Below are 24,564 nucleotides of genomic sequence, written 5' to 3'. Positions count from 1 at the left end.
TAGACCATTGGTTGAGAACCACTGGTCTAAATCACAGTACATATCTTGGATAAATTAAAACCACACTTTGCTGCTGGTGGAAGAAGGGAGTAGCAAACTTCAACCTCACTGACTGCTGACAGGGTGCATCACAGAAAAGGCCAAGGTGGGGGGGGAGTACAGCACTGTCTCAACCTTTCCAGACTAGGGTACGCATTTCAAGAGTCTGATTGGTCTTGCATACCCAAAGTTTCACCTCATTGAAAAACTACTTGCTTACAAAGTCAGACAAAAATTCAAAAGTGTCACAGCACACTATTACTGAAAATTTGCTTACTTTCTCATTTTTACCATATAATTATGAATCAACTGGAATATAAATATTGTGTTTACACTTCAGTGTATAAAGCAGTATAAACAAGTCATTGTCTGGATGAAATTTTAGTTTGTACTGACTTCACTAGTGCTTTTTATGTCGCCTGCTGTAAAACCAGGCAGCTATCTAGATGAGTTGAGGTACCCCTTGGAAGACCTCTGTATATCCCCAGTTGATAAGATAATTCTGCTCCAGTGGTTGTGTCTTTACAGAAGGTAACAGGACTCAAATCTAGCAGTAAGGCCATAGAAATGCACTGAAGTATGTTTTTTAAAAACGTTGTCATCTTATTGACATTAAGCTTCATTACAGAACATAATTTTGCGGAGTGGATAGACAGCATATTAATAAGATTCTACTGTATAACATGAATATTCAACGCCTCTGCCTACACAACGTCTTTGTGTGAATGTATAACTTTTATATTAAGCAACAATTGTAATGTTTCTATAGAAGATGTCTGGTTCATATTAAACCAGAAAAGAGGTTGCCACGGGTAGGTTGAACAAGAAAAGGAGTTTCACCTAGTTCAGCAATTACAATAAAATAATCTCTGTAGCACTCCTCTGCGGAGGGGGTTTAGTCCTTCCAGCTCTTAGTCTATTTTTTTTGGAAACATAGTGTTTGTTACCAGTACAACTGTACTGCAGGTATGCATGGAAGTCATATTTGGATGTAGTCAGTTTCACTGTTTCTGGGGAGCAGTAAGAGAAGCAGATGAACAATGAAACCACACAAACATCTATAAGGCAGCAAAAACAAAAACACCCCACCATTCTAAAATTCCTTTAAAATAAAATTTAAAAATTCAGGACAGTTTAGAGGGTATCGAAATTGAATTTTCTGCAATCTGGAAAAGTTACAAAAATTCAAACTAACAGCAGCACTTTGAACTGTTCAATGGAACTCCAAAATAAGAATGAACATGTGTTTCTCTGACTGTACACATTCCTTTATTTTGAAGTGTTTGCATCACTACAATGGAACTGTAGGAGTTATTTTCATAGAGACTGGTTATCTGTTTATTATAAAATAAAGAACAGGAAATTATTTACATGATGGAAAAAGATTTCAGCACTTTAGTGGAATGGACAACTTCATGATACTGCAGCCATTTGAGAAATTTAGTCCACATACTTTCCAAGAATGTCACCGTCTCTAAATAAGTAATACTCCTGCAAATGGAGAGAAAAAAATAAGTTTATATCTGTTGCAGCCAAATCTCACAGAACTAGTAACTGTCTCCAGGGTCAGTAGCACTAAATATTGTAGTTACTGAGATTGATTTATTGCTGATGGCTGAAGCCAATACTACACAATCAAAGGAACTATTAACCCAAGGACTTTTATAAATATCTGTTGCCCCGAGAGCCTGTCACTATGTTTCTTTCATTCCTGGGGATTTTTTCACCCCTTTGTGCAAGGCTCTGGGGTAAATTTTCCTGGCAGGAGCATCCTCGGAGACCATGTTCACGAATTCATGGGAGCAGTAACATTTAGTGATAGAAGGCTCTGGAATCGTCTCTCCTCCTCAGCAAGGAGGACATTGCAGTCAGCCCTCTATATTTTTTTCCTCCCAAGATAAGTTGACAGGTAAAGAGAACCACTTTCTCTCTGCAGGTATGGGGAAATGTCAGGGGCAGAAGTGTTTCTCTCACAGCAGAGGATCACAGATGTGTAGTGTGCAAAAGCCACAGGGCCAGCTTGATGCTCCTCAATTTGAATATTAGCAGTTGTATCGGTCATTCAGTTTGTCAACAACACTATTCATTTTTTCACATGGCCTATTAGCTAGAAGGATTTTAAAATAATCCTGAATATTAGTAAACCAATTTAGCTTGCAATTATAAAGTTCAGCAAACAAACCTTGTCTTCCAGTACTACTTTAGTACCGCCATATTCTGGCAGCAGAATCTTCTCACCAACTTTTACACTAACTGGCTGAATCTCTCCACTCTAAAGGGGAAGGAAAAACCCTCATAAGTTTCTAGAAATATCTTACATTTGTTCATAACCACACACAGTTATTTAGGAAAATTTAAGCAGAATATATTTACTAACTGTTTCGCAGCGGAAGTACTAATCTTGGGGGAATCTGCACAGTACATTCAAATTCTGCCTATTTTATTTGTCAAAACACCACAATATAATCATGCCAGTTTCAATAGTTTTGGTAATTTATTTCAAATACCTGTTAGCAAGTATGCCTGTAACAATACAGACAAAAAAAAATCCCCCCAGAAGTAGAGAGTTTAAAAAACCCCTAGGACAACCCAGTTCCTGTTTCTTTGTTATGCTTGTGTTGGTGCCCGAGTCTGGGTGTGTCATGTGTGTCAGCTGGGCCCATCTTGGGGGAAAAACTCTGCCCCTCTGGTCATTTAGTTGACTCATTTTTTGCCCTACCCCCACATGGTTACCATATAGTCTTACTGGACAAACCAGTTTGTGAGCCGCATGCGGCTCTTTTACCGTTAAAGTGCGGCTTGCAGAGCCCCCCAGGCCTGCCCGTTCTCCACATACCAGACTGCCTGTGGCGGGGTGGTGAGGTTAGGGGCTTCTGCCAGAGATGTCTAGTCTTCTGGGCATCAGGACAGGGCCAGAATGTAAAGGTTCACTTCCCGCCCAATAGCTTGAGTCACGCCCCCCCCCCCCTTTACCCTCAGTGTCCCCTCTCTGAAGCTCCCAGGTGTTAGCTCTGCATGGAGAGGCAGCAGTAAAAGCAGCAACTCACCACACAGCTCCCAGCTGTTTTCCACTGCCTCTCCCCACAGCCACAGCTTGCAGGCTCCAGAAGCTGCTGTGCAGGATGGGGCCATGCGGCACCATATGACTGAGCAGGGCCAGCAAAACCAGTCAAAAATCAATTGGGGCGGGGGGGGGGGGGGAAGGGGGAGGAGACATCTTCCTCTTCAAAATATTATACTTATTGTTCTGATCAGACACAATATAAATTTAATGACAAACATCCTTTAGCTATTTTGATTTTTTTTTCCAGATAACATTCCACTTTTATTTCTTTTATCCAAAAACGTTCGCATGGTGCAAAATCTGGACATATTTACCTTTCCTTTGGATCCTGATCCAACCGCTACTACTGTTGCTTGTAGCACTTTTCCTTGAGATTTTTCCGGAAGCATGATGCCTCCTTTGGATACAGTCTCAGCTGCACATCTTTCAACCAGAACACGGTCAAACAGGGGAAGAAACTTCCTAAATGCTTTCCCTGCCTGTTAAAATAGAATTTGGTATTTTTGTATATAAAAAGGGCCCATTCACATTTGAGACTGCAACAAAATTGCAATCCAAAGTTCCAAAACCATGATTTTACTATTTAAATAGCAAACTAAGGACTGGATTCTAAACACCTGGAACTCCCACTGGCATCAATGAAGGTTGCAGGTACTCAGCAGCTCTCTGTATTAGGCCCAAAAGTAAGTTAATATTTAAGCAAAAACAGAGCTAAATTATTGTTGTAAGAAGGTATCCCATAAGTCTATAGAAGGAATAGGCTCCTAGTCTCAATATGTGCAATAGACAAGTTTAACAGTTAAAATGCACAGAATTTTAAATAAATTTTAAATAACTGCCTAAGGTAACTTAAAACATTAACAGATGAGGAAAGCTTCAGGGAAACCTTATGTAGTTTAAACCTCTGTAGATCTAAAAAGCATAATATATGTTATTAAGATTAATTACTTCTGATTAAATGCAGTTCACATACAGATTGAAATCAGAGTCACCTATAGCTAAGATATAAGACACTTGTGGAACAGTTGGCGTAGTTATTTTAGCTGAATGCTTCAAAACCAAGAAGCAAAGATTAAGCATGTCACATGTTGGTCAAGGCTTTTGAAATATTCAAGTCTACAATCCATACAATAATTAAGGTACAATTTTGTGCTAAGTTATTTGGGAGAGAAGACTATTAACTCATCTACTTTTGCCAGCTTTTGAAGTTTGAGATAAGGTGTACAAAAAAATGTTTGAAGGAATGCCATTATCTGCAAAAAGTTTTGCAGATACCGTCCAGTGATTTTTACAAAAGTGTTAAGATTTATAATTTTGTGTAAAATTTAACATATGATACATTTAAGTATATTACAAACATTGCCACTTTGCTTCTTGGAGAAGAAACAGACAGCAGGAGGGGGAAAGCAGCTTAGGATGGAGAAAGGAAACCCGAAGCTAGCACTGAGGATTGCAATTATTTTGAACTGAAGTTAGCAGGAGGCAATGGTAAAAATGTTACCAGCCTAGGGCTGTCAATGTCAGTCTTAACTACTGAGTCAGCAGGTAATAGTGTTTGAGATCACAGAGCAGAAGCCACATACCAGTCTGCCATCCCTACAACTTCACTAAGCAAGCAACACGAGAAAGGGAGGCACAGGGAGTGGGAACACGTTTTAGTTAAAAAATAATCAAGTTGTGGCCTGTGGAGAACTGCCAGGTCACATGGTGCTGGCTCCCTGCTCCTTTCCAGTTGCTTCTACAGATGTCTGGACGCCACAGCCTGGACACTTGTAGAAGCAGCTGGAAACTAGGAGAAGGAACAAGATGAGGTCCCTCCATTAGGGGTTGCTGCTACACAAGAAAAGAATAAGAACTGTCTTCACAGACCAGTGCTACTAACAGAAGCAGAGCTACTTGGAAGCAGGTAGCTGTTATTCACAAAAGTATTAGCTAATTGTGGATCATCCCCCATTTCTATTAAGACATGGGCAACACTATCAACATGCTGAAAACACTTAGTTTAAGTAACTTAGATTTAAGCATTTAGGGGCTTTTATACTAAATCCTGTTTTTTTGAATCAGTAATTTCTCTCACAGGAAAGACAGCATGAGGGAAGAATCAATATAAGAAACGACAAGGAGTCTGGTGGCATCTTAAAGACTAACATTTATTTGAGCAGAAGCTTTTGTGGATAAAAACCCCACTTCTTCAGATGCATGGAGTGAAAATTACAGCTACGGGCATAAATATATATTGGCACATAAAGAGAAGGGAGTTACCTTTTTAAAACTCCTGTTGTTTTTGTGGATACAGTAACACAGCTACCCCTCTGATACAATAGCAGAAAAAAGGCAAAAGGAATTTTTTCCTCAAACTCTGTAGGCTTTAGCATTGTCTAAAGACACATTACAGATGCCTAATATGAGCTCACTCTGTCAGTGTATTAAGTCTTGCTTCTATTTTTTTTTAAACAACATTGTTTCTGATAGGTGACAAAGCAAAAACATTTGAAGAGAAGAACATCCTTGTTCTCTCTGTTTCTATCGGTGTAGCAGTTTCTACTGTATCTAAATGACCTTGTAACCATCCAAGGTCACTTTCATGGATAGGCCAAAAAGAGAAAAAATAGTTTAATTAATTTAAAAAGATTGTTGCTGGGTAAGTTACAGGTCAACTTGGAATACATGTTCACTTCAGAGGCTCCTGACAGCAAATTCCATTACAAAGGCATGCTGCCTTTCATTTCACAACTACTTATGGTAGCCAGAAGTTAGACACATTTGTTTCCACCAGCACACAGCAAGAACATGGTGTTTTGCTACAATCTCAGCTCCTATTCAGCTGGTGTTTATATCGGATCACTGGCTTAACTTCTCAAGGGGGGGCGGAAAGGCTGGCTCAGCAAGCCCGCCAAAGACGGACTGGAGGACTAGGTTCCGAGGCATGAGGTGCAGCCTTGCCCGGTGCTAGGCCACGCAACCCACCAACGCCCATGCGCTCATCACTGCGGGGGGGGTGGGGGGGCGGAAGACCCGATGGCCCCCGTGCCCGCTGGCTGCGAGGGGGGGGGGGAGACCCGATGGCCCCCGTGCCCGCTGGCTGCGAGGGGGGGGGGGGGAGACCCGATGGCCCCCGTGCCCGCTGGCTGCGAGGGGGGGGGGGGGGAGACCCGATGGCCCCCGTGCCCGCTGGCTGCGAGGGGGGGGGGGCGGAAGACCCGATGGTCCCCGTGCCCGCACAGGCCCGCAGCCCAAGGGCGGCAATGGCGGGGCGCCCAGAGCAGCTCCCTCCCTTCCCACCACAACGTGCTGGAGAGAAGCCGGAGCGCGGCCCCTACCTGCGTCCCTCCCACCTACCCCGCGCTAGTTGCCGCAGCGCGCCCCCCCCTCCGCGCAAGCCCGGCCCAAGGGCCCCCGGCCGGGCCGCGCGAGGAGAGGGAGACACTCACCATGGCGCACCGAGTCCCTCCCGCTCACCGTGCTGTGAGTAACGGAGCGCCGCGGACCCACACCTAATACACGTGGGGGGTGCCACTCTGACTGCGCATGCGCCACCACCTCCCCTCTGGCGCCGCGCGCGGGAAGGCGGGGCTATTTCCGTTGTCCCGAGAAGACACGTTATTTCCACGTTTATTTTTTACTCTTGCAGGCGCCTTACGCGCTAGAACCGGATTCTCTTTACAGCAGAGCCGAACACGAGCCTCAATAGTTCCTCGTTACACCCTGCATCGGGCCGACACCCGGAAGTGACGTAATACCACCTTTGACCTGTGGCGAGCATGAGCTTTCCAGAAGGTTCTGGAATTGGGAGGCCCCAAAACCTGTTTGATTCATACGCGAGTAGCCGGAGCTCACGCATAGGACGCACAGTCCCGTAGGCCCCGCCCACTCCCCGGCTGGGCACTTGAACGATTGGCGGAAAGCCGCGCCCCGCCTCCAGCTGGGCCAAACGTATACTGTTATGCTGGGTGCGGGGCCTGGCCGCACAGGACCCCACATGGGTCGCTGTCTGAGCGGGGGAGGGGCAGAGCCCGTGAGTGCCGTGTTCCCTCCAGGCTCCCGTCACTCAGTCCCACAGCGCTGCGCTGCTCGTCCAGCTGCGGACCGCGGAGCCGCCTACTGCCTTGCCCGCCGTGTTCAGGTGAGCGGCCTGGCGGCTTGTGCCGCTGAGGCGGGGCCCGGCGCGGACGCCTGTTCCCCTGCCGCTCTTGGCCGCGCCGGGGCCTCTACTCCCGCTAGCCACGTGCCTCCAGGGCGCCGCCCGGGCAGCCTCTGCAGGCGCGGGGCGGCCATCGGCGCTGGGGGGGCCATCGGCGCTGGGGGGGCAGGGGGCAGGGGACGGCTCCTCGCGGCTTCCCCGAGCCCTGCCCGCCGCCGTGGAGCGCGCACGCCCCTTCCCGCACGTGCCCGGTGCCACAAGGCCTGGGGCGTGTGTGAGAGACCCTGCCCCCACCTGGTGCCCACGGCGGGGGACGGGGATCCCCGCCTCCAGCCCGCGGGAGCGTGGGGGGGGGGATCCCCACCTCGTACGCTGGGCGGGGGGAGAAGAGAGGAGACGCCTGCCTGGGTGTGCGGTTTCCCCCTCCTGCTCTCCTTTGTGTGTGTGTGTGTGTGTGAGAGAGAGAGCGATTTTCCCGCTTCCTGCCCTTGGTTGTGTATCTGTGTCTGTGTGTGTGAGAGAGAGACCCCCTTCGCCTTCAGCCTGGGAAGGGGGGTGTGGGACTGTGTGAGAGAGACACACAGGGGGCTGCGCACGGCTTCCTGCGTGCTGTGTTCCCCTCTCTTCTGCGCTGGAAGCGTTACCGGCCCTTGGCTGCCGCTGCGGGAGTGGCGGCATCGCCCTGTTAGCGGCTTGGTGTCCTGCCTTGTCGTGCTGGGCTGCAGGTACAGCCTCTCCCATAGTCTCGGGGAGAAGGGGCCTCCATGCGGGTGGCTCCGCTGCCTGTGCAGGTTGGCTCATCCAGCAGCAGGGGGCGAGTGTCTCTTGACCTTCTTGTGTCCTGATGGAGAGAACCATGTGGAGGGGGGCTAGGCCTGGGTTCTGCAGACTTTCTCTGCCAGGCTGTTGATACTGTTGCAATTTTCTTGTTAGTTTATCACCAGATGCTCTCACCCTTGAACTGTTCGTTTTTCACGATCACATTCTAATAGCAACTTTTAGGATTTTTATGCTGATAAAGCTGCTGAGCTCTGACAGACATTTTCTTCTAACCTGCTTGTCTGTAATAGTCTCAGTGAAATACCCCACTTTTCCTGCTTTATCATACATAATACTAGTAGTCTCACAACACTCGTCATTGCTGTGGCTATAATCTCTTCACATACAAAAAGTGAACTTCGCAATGCTCTCGTGAGCTTGATAAACTTTATTCCCATTTTACAGAAGGAAAAAATTGTGACTTGCCCAGGATCACATAGTGAGTCACTGGAAGAGCTGGGATTAGAATCCAGGGGTCCAGACTCCTGGACTTTTGCTCTAATATCCAACTGTTAGAAAAATTGGGACACTAAAATATTTGATCGGTCACAGCTTTCATTTAAAACTCAAAAAAAACTACTAGTAACTTGTTGTTTGCTCTAAATGTTTGGAGGAGTTTGAGAACAAAACACAGGAATATGGTGGTTCAAAGTACTGTGACACAATAAAACTAATGCAGTATCTTACTTTTTTCCTTCAGAAATGCTCCGTTTATCAACAGTGCTACATCAGATGAGGCCAGTGTCCAGAGCACTGGCCCCACACCTACTACGGGCCTATGCAAAAGATGTTAAATTTGGAGCAGAGGCTAGAGCTCTCATGCTACAGGGAGTAGATCTTCTAGCAGATGCTGTAGCTGTCACCATGGGACCAAAGGTATATTAAAAGCTGTTTTCTGTGTAACGTGAATACTTGTACAGTACATTCCAGTTTTATAAACTAATTAGGGATTGAGGAGTTCATAAAATAAAAAAGTTATCAAATGGACCATTTCAAAATTACAGTAGGTACAATCATTCAATCACTGTGTACATAACAAATGGTGAATGTATCGTGTGCCATGCTCTTATTAGAGGGAATTGAATCTCTTCTTTGCTGCTAAATCTGTCTTTCCAGCGCCACACAGTCACTTAAATGTTGGCTGGACAATTGACGTCCCATTCAGTGGATGGAAGATGATTTGTAGCAGGATATATTTATGGTAGTTAGCGTTAATGGGGTCTGACTGAATTAGAAGTGTCCTACTCAGTTAGAACCTAGTCCTGTTTTAAGTAATAAACCCATTGGTGATGAGAGGAAGCTAAGTACTTCCATCACACAATGTGAGTAGCGTAGCTTAAGTGAACATACAGTGGGGGAAAAAGAATAGAGGCAGCTTAACTGCCTTCAACAAGTTTAGGCTTTCAGAGTACTAGCTGTTATGTCCTGCTGGATCATATGATGTTGGAATAAGACAGTTTGGAGAGGGTTCATGCTTAAAGCAAGGTCATGGACATCAGTACACAGCTGTGATGTATGTGATACCCTCAATATATGGATTCAGCCCACAATATATAAGTAGGTTGAGAGCCACTTCTCTAGGGGAATATAAATTTCAGACTTTGTCAGCATTGGTTTCATCTTGACTTGGCCTGGTAAATAAGTAAGAGCAAGCAAGTCCCAAAGCTGTAATAATAAGGGTGGATGATGGGTGAATGCACCTTTAGGGCCCAGTTTTGCAAATGTTTATCCCAGTGAGTAATCCCATTGAATGCAGTTGGACTACTCCCATGAATATAATTATACACATTAGGTGTTTGCAGGATTGAGGCTATATATATTACTATAGAATATTTGCATGTAATCGAGTTTGTCTCCAAAGGTAAGTGTTCCATCACTCAACACTCCTGAAATTTTCTTTTTAAACCAAAAAAACAAATCAGATATCTATCAGCTTGAGAGAAACTTTCAAGTGGGGAGGAAATTCTGCTTTATTTTTAAAAGCCATGATATAAATGATCTACATAAACACAACCAACAGCATGTGAGAATGGGTTTCTCAAAGCAGTTATTTTTCATGGTTAGTGGCTGCGTAGCTTATGAGAAATGAGTTGGTCTGTCCATTTATTTCTTCATCACTATGACAAGATGAGCCCCAAGCCACAAACTGCACCATGATGTGTGTGCCTGTCTGTTTCCTCTTGGTCCAGCCATTAAATAAACTCTCTTTCAATGTTCAGTTCAAAGGCCTGTCTGTAGTCATAGTTTATTCTTGTATATATTGAATAATCTGCAGAACCCTCATGATAAAATCATTCTTTCCACAATCCCAAAGTGCAGGAGATTCTCGGCTTTTTTTCCATACCCCTTTCTGGAATGTCATCTGTCATGTTCCAGAGCTCTGGTCTCCAGGCCATCCACTTGAGAGGTCCCAGATTTGTTTCCTTACCGTGACTATTCTCTGGTAGCCCCCAGACAAGTCTCCCCTATGAGAACTCCCTAGCAGTGTTCCACTCACCTAGGCCTCCCTGACTGAGCCATTCTCCTGACTTGCATCAATCCTATTGTTTCAGGCTATTCTTCCCTTTGTGTCCTAGGGGCCTTTGTATAAGCTTTCTTGTAAGTCAGCAGGGGTTCACCAGCGTTGGCCAGTCCTCACCACTAATGTTCTGTACCTTTTGTTCTTCCCGGTGGCTCTCTATATCAGCTCTCCTTTGCTGCTTCTGTTTCTCCCGGCATCTGTCCTTTCCTCCTCATGCAGTTGTCATCTGCCCCTCTTCTGACTTTCTCCTTTATATGGCTTAGGTGCCTTCTCTTAACCCCATTCAGAAGGTAACTAATCAATCAGGTGCATTGGCCCCTGCCTCCTCTTGAAGGACCTAGTCACCCTGTAACAATCGGAGTTGGCACCTTCTCAGCTTTTCTGAAGGGCAAAGGTGTAGTGGATGTAGGTGAATGGCTAGCTTCTCAAGGTGAGGGCTGAGAAAAAGTGATGAGACTGAGGTCACCTCTATACCTAAAATGCTGCCGCAACCCCCAGTGTAGTTGTGCTTCTGTAGCCCTTCAGTGAAGATGCTACTATGCCAGTGGAAGATGACATAGTTAATCTACCTCCGCAAGAGGCGGTAGCTGTCAACGGAAGAAGCCCTCCTATTGACATAGCGCTCTCTACATTTAGGTTGGTATACCTGTCACTTGGGTGTGAATTTTTCACACCCCTGAGCAATGTAGTTATACTGATATAAGTTTATAGTATATACCTAGCCTCAGTATGGCCCTTTTCTGTAATGCAGCTGTCCTGTGGGTGGGCAAAGGATTTCAGTACTGTCAATTGATATCTTTTATATTAAATCAGCTATTTAAAAATCATAGATGTCAGTGCACTCAGTCCCCCACCCCATAATATACTTTGTTTGTGGAAGTTGGTTGGATGCTCTCCTTTTAAAATGGTACCATATGCTTTCACTGATTTCTGGCCCCAAATAGAAGAACCATTATAAATCTCACTCTCTGACAATGGAAACTAGGAGGAAAAACTTTCCTCTTCATAAAAGTAAGTTTATATTTTGAGTTGGCACTATTAACAAATTTGTGTCTCTTGGTGGAGAGTGGCTGTCTGAGGGTATGTCTACACTGCAGTAAAACACCTACAGCCGGCCCATGTCAGCTGGCTTTGTTTGGGCTGCAGGGCTATAAAATTGCAGTGTAGATGTCTGGGCTCTGGTTGGAGCCTGGGTTTTGGGATCCACCCCCCTTTTGGGGTCCCAGAGCTCCACAAGCCCAGGTCACCCAACATGGGCCATCCCGTGGGTGTTTTATTGTAGTGTAGGCCTTGTACGTTGTTTAGATGTGCCAAGTGATCAATCTGTGGTAATCCCTTTTGTCTGTGCTGCTTGGTATCATTTCAGTTAATTTACCTCTTATGTATGTTGGATGATTTTAGGGTAGAACCGTGATTATTGAACAAAGCTGGGGAAGTCCCAAGGTAACAAAAGATGGTGTGACAGTAGCCAAGGCAATTGACTTGAAAGACAAATACAAAAACATTGGAGCCAAGTTAGTTCAGGATGTTGCCAACAACACAAATGAAGAGGCAGGAGATGGAACTACTACTGCAACAGTATTGGCGCGTTCCATTGCCAGGGAGGGCTTTGAAAAAATCAGCAAAGGAGCTAACCCTGTGGAAATCAGGAGAGGTAAGAATTTAACAATCTCTTTGTCACTCGTGCGCTTAAGGTTTTCCTATAACATTTATCTCGTCAGTTTCTTCTCTCTGCTTCACCCATGGCAAATTTGACTGGTGTTTGAGAGAACCTGGCTCCACTCGAAAAAGCCACATGACCCTTTTGGGAAGGGGCAGAACATAGAAATGAGTAACTTTGCTGTCAAGTGGATGAATTAATATTGTCAGGCCTTACTTTTTTAGATACACACATTTTATATAATCACTGGATCGTATTTACTTGTCATTCATCACAACAGATCTCAGTAAAATCTGTCTTCTGATAGGCTTAATCTTATGGAAGTTATAAATCGGGGAATGTTTATACAGTCCTTAGTATTATGTGCCCAGAGTATTTCTTTTAAATTCTGTGTAACTTCTTTTCCAAGTGGTATCTTAGCTATCTCTGCTTTTCTTCCTTCCTCACTGACTATTCTTTATGCACTTGCAATTTAATATTGATGGGTCGTCTTTTTTAAAAAAAAAAAAAAAAAAGTAAATCTGTTAGTGTGTTGTTTGTAAGATTGGGACAGGCTGTCCTTTGTCCTTGAAAGTGCATGGCCTAGAAACAACAAAAAAGTAAGTACTCTACTTTGTATACAAATGGGGGGAAAAAAGGATATGTTGCTGCTCTTGCATTGTTTAACTTGCATTCCAATTTTGAGGAATTTTGAAGCTTGTCATTGGACTTGACTGTTCTGTACCATGTAAATAGAATTCACCTGAGTAACAATAACTATCATATTCTTCTATCAAGGTGTGATGCTAGCAGTAGATGCTGTCATTGCTGAACTAAAGAAACAGTCCAAACCTGTTACGACTCCAGAAGAAATTGCTCAGGTGAGGCTTTATTCCTTCTCGGTTTACTAGTTTTCTGTAACTGTCATAAATAAAAATTTCATCCAACAAGTGAAGATGTGCTATTAAGAGTAAAAATAATTTTAATGGAACCAGTTAAATTACAGGTTGGGTATATGATATCAACTTGCTATTGTGTTGATCAGACTCTTGTTGCATTTTCAATTTGAGTTGTAATATTTTATCTTTAGGTCTCTGTAGCCTGCATGAGCCTTTAGTGCTCTGCCTCAGCTTTCTCTAGCTGGTGTGTGTGTTCGTCCGTCCTGGGGGAGTGGGGGAATGTGCTGGGGCCCAGGCCATCCCCCATGGGGGCAGGGCCGCCCAGCTTGGCTCCAGCCCTATCCCAGGCTGGGGCTCTGCTCCTGGTCCCAGACCCACCCCCAGCTGCAGCATCCTTACTCTGGTCCGCATTTCCCCACCCCTACGCTGGAGTCATGGGGGGCATGACCCTGAAAAGTTTATGGACCACTGCTCTATGGAGACCAGCTGCCTGCTCTGAGGCTGTTAATGAGGCACAGGAGGGCTGGACCATTGGCCTTTAAAGGGTCCAGTCCACTCTCTGATAACCAGCATTGATCTTCAGCTGACTCGTTAGCCTCCCAAGTAGGTTCTGTCTTCATGTCACAAAATGCCAAAAGTGACTATTGCTATCTTGATTCACAAGTGAATACTACATATATTGAGAAGAGAAACAGCTTTATATTAAACTCATTTGTAATTGTTCACTGGCTATCTATGGGAGAAACATTAATGTCTGTGGTTAGATTTCTAGACTTCTCAGTTGTTTAACATGAGATGAAGACTTGGTGTGGAACCTAAACTCTAATTTGTACTAATGAAAAATGGAAGACTTCCGTGAAAAGGCTGTAGCTTTTCACATATCTAATATTCCATATCTAATCATGCGGCAATGTTAATGCTGAAGTTATCATGTCATGAATTGCATCCTCTTGTTCTCTGACCTGTAACTCTTTAGTCTTATTGCTCCTGTAAAAACTGTCCCTAAATTTAACTTCTGTAAATAGTGGATCAATCAAGTGCTAAAGGGAAAAATAACTAACATCTCATTGAAGGTTGCCACAATCTCAGCAAATGGGGACCAGGAAATTGGCAACATAATCTCTGATGCAATGAAAAAAGTTGGACGGAAGGGTGTTATCACAGTCAAGGTAAGAGTAATTGTTATGCTCGTTGAAGATAAACTTACCAAGTTAGAGGAACATTTGCTGAAAGCACAGATAACCAGAGTAAGAAGTGAACTCGCTGCACTTGTAGCTTAAACTCCTTCCACTTTATTCTGAATTCCAGACCTTCTGTATGTTGTTGGTTCTTGTTTTGTTTGGCATTACTACATGTACTCTGTCCTCACTACAGAACTCCAGTAAATTGGAGTTGGATTAGGGGTACATAGTGAGCCCAACAGCTTATTAACACTGTCATAGTTTTGTCTCATAGTCGATAGGGAATAGTGCAAAGAAATTAGAGAACACAACTTTTTTTAAGAGGACTGTTGCTTGCTCTTTATAGTCCAGATGAAATATAGACAAAAATTATGCAGTGATTGTAACATCGGTATAGTAAATACAGGGACATGGAATACAGTGAATGGAAACTGAATCAGTGATGAGTTGGACTGCAGAGCAGATACATATGTCTAAACTAATGTGACGTGCTGAATGGTTCTCAGTAGCCTGGTTGAGACATACCAGTATTTCCATGGTGCATAGTACTTTTAAAATCTCTCAAAGATAATTGGGAGAATGTGGTGGTTTCTTAACTGCAGTAAATTGAGCTAAGAATGACTATACTGGCCAACAATCACTAGTTCACAAGCTTTTTTCTTTTTCGTTTCCTTCCACTGTTTAAGTAATCTAGAACAATAAATACTGCTAACTGGTCAAGATAATTTCTGTTAAAAGACTAATACAGGATGAATTTAGCTATAAAAGTAGAGGTGAATTTTCTTCGTGTTTTTGATCTAATTCTTGTGAGACATTGTTTCCACCACAGGAGGTAAGGATGTGTTTTACACGACTCCATTAGAACACAATTTGTGTGCGCCCATACTTCCCCCTCTAGAGACAGTATCACTTTTAGATTGACCCCTCTTTCTCTCCCTCGTTCTCTTTTCCCCCATAAAGGGTAGAGGACCTAAAGAATACAACCACAGTGGTGAAGGTAGCAGAGAGACTTGAATTCCATGGTGATTGACATGTTAAAAATATGTGCATAGAAGCACTTTAGGTACTACGTAAACTATAGATTAAATGTAAATTTGTATCACATTTAAACAGGATGGAAAAACCCTGAATGATGAGTTAGAAATCATTGAAGGTATGAAGTTTGACCGAGGCTACATCTCACCATACTTCATTAATACAGCCAAAGGTGAGTTTGCAAAAGTTGCCATCGAAGTACCTTGTGCTATAACCTGTATGAACAAAAAGAATGTCTTCCTAGAGAGCTTACAATATAGGTAAAGTGAATCTTGGGTAAAGTGTCAACATTTATCCTTAACTTTTCTGAACCCAAAGATGTTTCCCTATTTGTATTTGGTTAGCTGCTTACTTTTTGAACTAAAACAAGTTTTTACCTTTTGTTGGCTGTATTGGCTCTGTAATTGGTGTGTGTGAGCCAGGAAACACAGCCTAACTTTCTGATCCAAAGTTGATAAGTTATCAGACTGGCATTTAAAAAAAAAAAAGCAAAAAAAAAAAAAAAATCTTGCTTACAAGAAAATGCCATGTTGGTCTCTTCAGAGTGTAATCACATGCTAATTAAATTTAAGACTTATGTTTACATGGAATAGAAGTATCATTTGATCTTTGAGAAACATAAGTTTATTTGCGTGGCTAGTTATTGCATTCCCTTGTAGAACTAGAGCATTCTTTCGTAAGTAAGGGCTGGGGAAAGGTAAAATCACCTTCTCTTCACAAAATGAAGTAAAGGGGCAGGATAATGTTGGTGGGTGTTCCTTTGCCCCAGAATATACATGGATGCGTGCAAAAGTTTGTTCTTACCCAAAAGTATTATTTGTGTATATGTTGTTCAGGGTTAAGTCCATCAAATACAAATTGAGGACGTGACACATTTGTGGCACAGCAAAGTGCTAAAATTCCTAAGTGGCTTGCTCGTGTGCAGTAGTTTGTTCAACTAATTCTGACTATGTAGGAGTTTTCATGAGAGAGAAAATAGAAATGCTACAAAATCACAAACTGGCATCAGGTTTCAGGAGTAGAAATATTACTTGAAACTAGTTTTCATTCTATCTAATATAAATGTAAATGGAGAGTGTAGTGGCCAGATTTGATCAGACTTGGGGATTGTAAAGGGTACCTTCATATATACTTGCTAAAATAGAACAATTAGATAGTTCAAACAATACTTATTGCCTCTGCAGGACAGAAATGTGAATTCCAGGATGCTTATGTCTTAATCAGTGAGAAGAAAATTTCCAGTGTTCAGTCCATAGTTCCAGCTCTTGAAATTGCCAACGCTCACCGTAAGCCTTTGGTCATTATTGCTGAAGATGTTGATGGTGAAGCCCTCAGTACTCTCGTCTTGAACAGGTAAGGCTTGAATAGGTGTACCTCTGTAATAGAATCTTGTCAGTCTACTTCAGAGTCAGAAAACTGTGGCTTTAAAAACAGCAGATGTTCCTGCACGGTTTACTCTGTAGAGCAGTAGGACCAAATGTATCTGTCTGAACTTGACAACTTTTGCTTCTTATTTAGGTCTCCTCTCAGCAATGCAGACAAACAGTAACAGCTGTGAATAGCCCCATTCATCTAATTTGGGTGATAACTCTGAATCCTAGTGATTTGATGGTTTCATTGCTAATCAGTTTAGTAGAAAAAGCCAATTAATGGGCTTGTGGGATCCATTAAGATGGCATTTTTGCTTTGTTTGTCTGTCTTACACTAAAATCTTCATTTAAAACATTCTTTTGTTCTCTCAGCTACTGTAACAGGGAAGTGTAAACAGTTTAACACTTTGTTAGAATTAGTGTTCTCACTGAACTTTTTCTTTTCAGATTAAAGGTTGGCCTCCAGGTTGTTGCTGTAAAAGCACCAGGTTTTGGTGACAATAGAAAGAACCAGCTTAAGGACATGGCAATTGCTACGGGTGGTGCTGTAAGTAAATTATATGCATGTGTTTGTAAATATGTAAAAATGTATTCACTTTGTGGCCAAGCACCCATTTGATTTTAACTTCCTACAAAATGCTTCAGAGGATAACCATTTGAGGGATTGGTAACAGGGTACAACCCTTTTCAGGTCACTGATTGACATTTGGGCCAGGTTGGACTGTCATGCCATTGTATAGCATGGTAAGCGGCCAGTTGTTCTAGCTGGTTATTAGGTGTCCGCTTCACATCTGCAGTTAGGGTGACCTGATATTTCACTCTTGTGATCTGGACACATTGGGGGGGGGAGAAGACAGACACGGGTGCACAGCCCCAACCAGAGGCACACTGGTCCGCCTGGCCCTGTGCTACCAGCGTGCCCCTTCCTGTTGGGGGTGGGCCTATGCTGCACCACACAGCTCCCCTGCCCAGTGCCCCCTGGATCCACTATGCCCAGAGCCCCCTACAACCCTTCCACCACAGATGCACAGTGCTGTGTGCACACACACCCAGCTGCCCAGAACCCCTCACTCGCTAGTTTCCCCACAGCCCCACCACCACAACTACACAGTGCCCCACACAGACCCCCAGTACCCTGACACACACAGATCTCCCCCAACAGGCCCCCCTTCCCTGGCCGTACTCACCAGCCCCGCTGGGAGGTCTCTGGCTCCTAGGGTGAGAGCAGCGAGGGGAGTCTCCAGACGCTCCACGTGCTGTGCCCGCCACAAGCGCAAGCTCCGTGGCTCCCATTGGCCGGGAAAAGCACCAGTGGTAGCTGCCAGAGCCATGGAGTGCGGCTTGCAGGTGCTGGCAGCACACAGAGCCCCCACCTTAAGAGTCAGAGGGACCCGCCAGGGGGCGAGGTGGGGAGTCCCGGCGGTGCTTACCTGGTGTAGCTCCTGTCCCGGGAAGCATCGACTGGGCAGGTCCCTCTGGCTCCGAGAGTCATGGATTGTGCGGGCAGAGGGCTCTCTGCCCGCTCCCAGTGCCTGCAAGCTCCACTCTTGCTGGCAGATGGGCGCCAGGAGCTGCCCCAGGAAGCAGTGAGTGATGACATTGCGGCTGTGGTTCAGACGGTCCCGATATTGGGACAAAGGCCGTCCCAACCAACGTAAGGTCAGGACGCGGGACAAGTCCCCTAAAATCAGGACGTCTGGTCACCTGATATCTGCAGTTCTTGTTAATAGTCTCTTCAACATATTGGATGGACATGGAACTGTTCTTGTTTTTAGGTCATCTCTCCTTAAGAGACGCTTGATATGACAGGGCGCTGTGAGAGAACTTGCACTGTGGCTGGCTTTTTGCCTGTTTTGGAACTACTGTATTGTAAAAAGCTTTAATATGCAGGGCAGTCAGATTGGCACCTTACAGAGTCTGATTTATGCACTTTTTCATTTAAAATGTTAATGTTTTATGTATGAGTAAGTTTTGAGAGCTGTAGTGCAATGCAAAATGATCTGTTTGTGATCATTAAATAGCTTTTTCACGGAGTGCCTTTTATCACATCTATACCTCCCAAGTAATCTTCAGGTTAATAGCTAGGTGGCGCCCAGGAAACTTATCAGAGTTGTTCTGGAAGTTTTTACTATTTATAAAACTGAACAAAAGCATTACCAAAATTAATGTTAGTGAGCATGTCGTGACTTCTAGAGTTTGGTCTTAAGGAGCATGTAGTGTTCTGTTGGGTAGTTTAATTTTATTTGTTTTTTAAAATCTATGGCAGGGGCAACTATAATATTAAAAAGCCATCTTTATTTTTTTTGTATACTAGTCTAAAAACACGGCAGCATTATACAAGACCCAAACTAATTCTTGAAAATGATAGGCTTCACTGCCGTGTAAAAGGAACAGGATAAACAAAATGTAAAGTCCCCTAAATTCCATTATAATAATTGCAGGCATCAGTAACATAGGGAAACTCCTTGAAATGGCCTGACAGTGTCTCTAACACAACTATCACACCTGACATGGTGGAGATAAATGTGCAAAGTATTCCTTTTAGCTGGTAACTGCTGAAGGTCTGTAAATTAGAATTTTTATTTTATTTTTTTTTAATGTTGGTCAAATTCATCACTATATACAAGCATTGATAACAGAGTTAGGCCTGTCTATACAGGGGAACTTTCTGGTATAGCTGGAGCAGAATAACTATTCCATTAAAGCTATTCAACTCTCCCATGTGGCAAGTCTGTTTTGGAATAAAATCACCTATTCCAGAAGAATTATTCTGCTTCAGAAGCAAAGTAACTATTCCAGAATCGTGTCCATATCAGGGAGTTAAAACAGAATAGTTATTCTACTATAGCTGTGCAGGGAAATGTCTCCATGTAGATAAGGCCTTAGCGTCCAAGCTTTCATATGATCTATTTCAGGTATTTGGAGAAGAGGGTTTGGGTCTCAATCTAGAAGATATTCAGCCTCATGACTTTGGTAAAGTTGGTGAGGTCATTGTGACAAAAGATGATGCCATGCTTCTGAAAGGGAAGGGTGAAAAAGCTCAAATTGAAAGGCGTATCCAAGAAATCATTGAACAATTAGAAGTTACTACAAGTGACTATGAGAAGGAGAAACTAAATGAACGACTGGCCAAACTCTCTGATGGAGTAGCAGTACTAAAGGTGAGGAACTTTTAAACTTCCTTATTAGACTAAAACAGCGGCTCTCCAACTATGGGGCAGGCCTCCCAAGGGAGGCACAATCTGTGTGGTGTTTTGGTTTTTTTGAGAGAGCTCTGGCTGTCAGTTCTAGGTGGCTGGGGCTTCTGCAGAAGGGGCCATGCACATCTGGGAGGTGGGTAAAGGGGACAGCTGGAGCCCCGCCATTGAGGCTCTCCTCCCCTCACTTGGAGGTGGCAGGGCTCTGGCTGTCCAGCCTCGGGATGGCAGCAGCAGCACAGAAGTAAGGGTGGCAATAGGATGCTATGTCTGCTGGGAAACGTGATATTGACTAATATCACTTTCCACGTTTCCACCTTCTGTACTGCTGGTGCAGCGCTGCCTTCAGGGCTGGGTTCTTAGCCAGTAGCTGCTGCTGCTCTCTGCTCTACCTTCAAGCTGGGTGGCGGGATATGTATTGGGGTGGGGGCATAAACTACTACAGACACAGAAGGGGGCACTGATCAAATAAGTTTGAGAACCCCTGGACTAGAACTATGCTATACCAAATGGACAACGACAGCAAAATTTTACTTTTCACTCAAGATCCATTTTAGCAGTCACATCACTTTGACTCTTTAAATGCTTAGCAGAGGTGTCCTCTTTAGTCTCCATTTCTAAAGTGCCAGAAAAACCCCACTACTTTAGTCAAACCTGATAAATTGGACCTCTGCTACACATTTTTTCTTGTCAGGATTGCTTAAAATAGGGTGACATTCCTGTTAGAAATTACATTACTTTACATGCCTTTTTTTTCCCCCTTGAGAGAAAAACCTCCCTGTCTAGGTGAAGCAATTATAGTGAAGGGTGTATGGTTATATCTTTGGTACTTAAGATTTGTCATGGAGAAGCTGTGCCCTATAACAACCCTTGCTGGCTGAGCATGGCACTACCAAAACTCCCAGCTCTCCACCCACTGGTCTGTGCTGGGGGGATGTGGCTTACCCCTCCAGGCAAGTTACAAACTTCACCCCTTCTGACATAGCAAAAGTCCAACTACAAAGTCCCCCAAACAGAAAAGCTCTTCTACTCTTTAGGTGTTGTCTTCACACCACCCTGTTCCCATCCGCTTTCTGGGCTACTTTTGAGTCCTTTTTCTGACTAAGGGATAGAGTACTCTACCTCAGTCTGGTTCCCCTGGTGTACCATTCTGGGTCCCTACTGGGCTCTGTTCCTTCCATCCTTTAGAACAGGCTGGCTCCCCAGGAGTACCTGGTCTCCTGCAGACCTGGGCTCAATGGAGCTTGCCTTCTCCCTGTAGTTCCAACCAGTGAGTCTCTCAGCCTTCTTATAAGGCACAGGTGTCCATTAACCTATCACCTCTTCAATCCCACCCCTTCAAGCTGGGAAGCAGCTAATTAATTATAGCACAGGTGGGGCTGATTCATCTTTCCTATAAGGGGCCAGGACCCTGTGACAATTTGCAATTTAACAACATTTATGTAATCCCTTAATGCTTCCCTAGGTGCAGGAGTGGGGTTTAGTTGGTCACATAGGACCCAACACTGTTGACATTAAAGTTAATAAAGACTATCTTTATAACTTCGGATCATCATACTTGATACTCTTATTGGGTGTCTGAGTTGGATTTATTTGCCACTTTGAAGGGTCAAAACTGGCAGACATTCACTGAGACTAGGGAGCACCAATATGTGCCAGTGGTCTTCCTTTTAAGATTAGTAAATGTGTATTCCAGAGTAGTGCCAACTGCAATTGTCCCTTACCTGGCTGAGCGTGTTAGTTCAAGAGAGGCAGTTTGGCTCACTATTTAAGTTTGGAGGCTGTGGAAAGGCCAAACTGCTATATGAAGTGGTGCTAAGTTGGTAAGTAGAAATTGCCTAGTAGCTAAGGCACCTAGCTATCTGTGGGTGCTCTTAGACTAAAATGAAGGTCTTAATTCTTTGTGGCCACTAAGAATCCACAAGATGTTGTTTACATGAATAGGGCTGTAAATCACTATCTACAGGCTTAATTTCCTGAGACAAGGTGGGTAAGGTATTTGTTGTACCAACCTCTGTTGGAGAGAGACAAATCTTTGAGCTTACACAGATCTTCTACGGATTTCATTTTCTGTCACTTCAACTGGATAAGGGATTCTTACTCTGATCCCTTTTTACAGCAGGAATACATATTTTTGCTTTTCAAGGATGGATGAAGTGATCCGTTTACACCTTTAGAAATATAAAGCATCTTAATTGCAAGAGGCTCTCTACAACTAAAGTACATATAATTTTTTGAAAAAAGAAAAGGTCTTTGTGGCACCTTAGAGACTAACCAGTTTATTTGAGCATGAGCTACAGCTCACGAAAGCTCATGCTCAAATAAATTGTTAGTCTCTAAGGTGCCACAAGTACTCCTTTTCTTTTTGCGAATACAGAGTAACACGGCTGTTACTCTGAAACCTATAATTTTTTGACCAATTTCTTTCTTGCTTTTTGGCATTCAAATGGAAAAGTCAGTTTGTTACTGATGTTTAACTGGCCTGCAGTGCTTCTGAAGTCTGAAGCACTTCCTTGCCTCTGAGAATGTATGGGGACTTTACGCAACTGACGAGATGTGGCTCATTTACTCTAGGTTGGTGGCACAAGTGACATTGAGGTGAATGAAAAGAAAGACAGAGTTACTGATGCACTGAATGCTACTCGTGCAGCTGTAGAGGAAGGTATAGTTCTAGGAGGTGGTTGTGCATTGCTTCGATGCATCCCAGCACTAGATGCTTTAACGCCAGTCAATGAAGATCAAAGAATTGGTAAGCAAACTACTCAAGAATGGATTTAGTTTGAAGATTAACATTTTCCTTGTGATACCACTTACCTTCAAAAACAGCTGTTCTCTCTAGGTTAGAATACAATTCATATCAATGAGTCCTTTATGGTTATTTGGTCTGGTTAACGAGGAACCTTTGACACTCCTGATGATCTGCTATATATTAAAAATGGGAAGAAGCGTTCCTTCTGGTCTAATTTAGAAAAAGCAGGCAAACAGCTATTCTGAGACTGGTATTTAATGCAAGAGAACTAAACTATTACTTTTCTAAACAGTTAAACAAAATGGGTGTCTCATAACAATTGTAGTTAAAATTAAAGATTGAAAACATTTCACTTAATTTGGGGAATCTAATGTGACAGTGGCTTCTAAAGATTCTTTATCTCAGAGCAGATCATGCTGTACCAAGTTTTCCTAACCATGTTTTGAGTGGGGAGTGTTTTGTCTTTGGTTAGGTAAGTTCATAGCTTATTTTCAAGAGTGATAATGGTAATTTAAACAGGTGCTTGAGCCTTGTACTAGTAGTGACCTCTCTTGTAATGCTGCCCAGCAGTAGGTCATTACCTAACACTTTCCTGGAAGAGGCAGAAAATCGTTTTTTCTCCTTGTAACTTTTTAGCACATCAGTAAGTTAGAGTACTTGACTTGCAGTAGAACGCATGGAGAATGTACTGTATTTAGAACACTAAAAATACTTTTTACAGGTATAGAAATCATTAAGAGAACACTGAAAATTCCAGCAATGACTATTGCTAAGAATGCAGGCGTTGAAGGATCATTGATAGTTGAAAAAATCATGCAAAGTCCACCTGACACTGGGTATGATGCAATGCTTGGAGACTTCGTAAATATGGTAGAGAAAGGAATCATTGACCCTACAAAGGTAATGTGACCTTTTTTTTTCTCCAAAGAACATTACGGTTGTACCTTATTTTAATGGAGGGAGAACTAGTATTGAATTTTTTTTTTCCCCCCCATTCTCTTAGGTTGTAAGAACTGCCTTGATGGATGCTGCAGGTGTTGCTTCCCTTTTATCCACAGCAGAAGCTGTAGTTACTGAAATTCCTAAAGAGGAAAAGGAAGTGCCCATGGGTGGAATGGGTGGAGGAATGGGAGGTGGCATGTTCTAATTCCTGGAATACTGATCCATGGTGAACTGTGATGGTTGAGACTGACAGTTTGCTAAAACTTCAGAAGTCAGTGCAAGGGGTGGATAGTGACTGAAGTGAGGCTGGTGTTTAAAAGAATCACTGTAACCATTAGTTACTGGATTTCATTTAACTCATGTAACTGTTTACAGTCACTGTCCATGCCTACAGATAAATTATTTTGTATTTTGCAATAAAGACATTTGTACATTCCTGCTACTGGGTGCAAGATCCACATACCAGTTTTCTGCTTTAAATTTAATCAAATTAAGGCACTTGAAATTCTGTTTAATCAGAATTTATTGGTGCTTCCCACTACTAAGCAAAGTTCTGATGAAGTCATTGTGTGCAAGACTTAAATTGTACAGAGACAAATATACAATTATGTGACAACCTCTATGTAATAAAAGATTGTTCAAAGTTATGAAATGTATCGCCTTATTCACCTGTCCATAAACCTTTAACAATCAAACCTAATGCTAACAGGGATCACATTTAAAGTCTGCTAGAAATCTGACTGTTAGTGCTGGGAAGGGATGGAGTATTTGTTTAAGAAACAATCCTCCCCTCCATGGAGGGTGAGTGTAGACCACAAGCTCAACTGACAGTTCTTAAGAAAAATTAATCTTAAATTTAATGTAGTTGAAGTAGTAAGCTATGGACAGGGACTTGTCACTCTGCCTATTGAGTACTAATCCTATTTCATGTATTGGATCCTTTTAGCAGCAGTGTTGGGAAAACTGTG

General features: G+C 43.3%; 2 protein-coding genes across 3 annotated transcripts in view; one reads left to right on the top strand and one right to left on the bottom strand.

The window, feature by feature from the left end:
• LOC311528356 (MOB-like protein phocein) overlaps positions 1-6,818 on the bottom strand; it is a 32,711-nt gene extending 25,893 nt beyond the window's left edge. Inside the window, exons 1-4 of one of the 2 annotated variants that reach the window (XM_084643312.1) lie at positions 6,535-6,689; positions 3,418-3,582; positions 2,222-2,311; positions 1,286-1,530 (exon numbers count right to left, since the gene is read on the bottom strand). In XM_084643312.1, the coding sequence (XP_084499438.1) occupies positions 1,480-1,530; positions 2,222-2,311; positions 3,418-3,582; positions 6,535-6,537 (309 nt within the window). In that variant the 5' untranslated portion in view covers positions 6,538-6,689 and the 3' untranslated portion in view covers positions 1,286-1,479. Of the gene's footprint in view, positions 1-1,285; positions 1,531-2,221; positions 2,312-3,417; positions 3,583-6,534 lie in introns of those variants that run through there. The other variant, XM_084643313.1, reaches the window with a different exon arrangement.
• Positions 6,819-7,066: 248 nt separating this feature from the next.
• HSPD1 (heat shock protein family D (Hsp60) member 1) lies at positions 7,067-24,034 on the top strand. The gene is made up of 12 exons (XM_084643294.1): positions 7,067-7,226; positions 8,764-8,939; positions 11,986-12,238; positions 13,022-13,104; positions 14,196-14,291; positions 15,417-15,510; positions 16,523-16,691; positions 17,156-17,255; positions 19,624-19,869; positions 22,480-22,654; positions 23,376-23,554; positions 23,658-24,034. The coding sequence occupies exons 2-12, from the start codon at positions 8,766-8,768 to the stop codon at positions 23,799-23,801; spliced, it is 1,713 nt and encodes a 570-aa protein (XP_084499420.1). The 5' UTR covers positions 7,067-7,226; positions 8,764-8,765; the 3' UTR covers positions 23,802-24,034.
• The last annotated feature ends 530 nt before the right edge of the window (positions 24,035-24,564 follow it).

Source organism: Lepidochelys olivacea (genome assembly GCF_965140295.1).
Source record: "Lepidochelys olivacea isolate rLepOli2 genome assembly, chromosome: 11".
Taxonomy (NCBI): domain Eukaryota; kingdom Metazoa; phylum Chordata; order Testudines; family Cheloniidae; genus Lepidochelys; species Lepidochelys olivacea.
The sequence above is the reverse complement of the archived record's forward strand: the minus strand, read 5'-3'. Positions and strand labels throughout refer to the sequence as shown.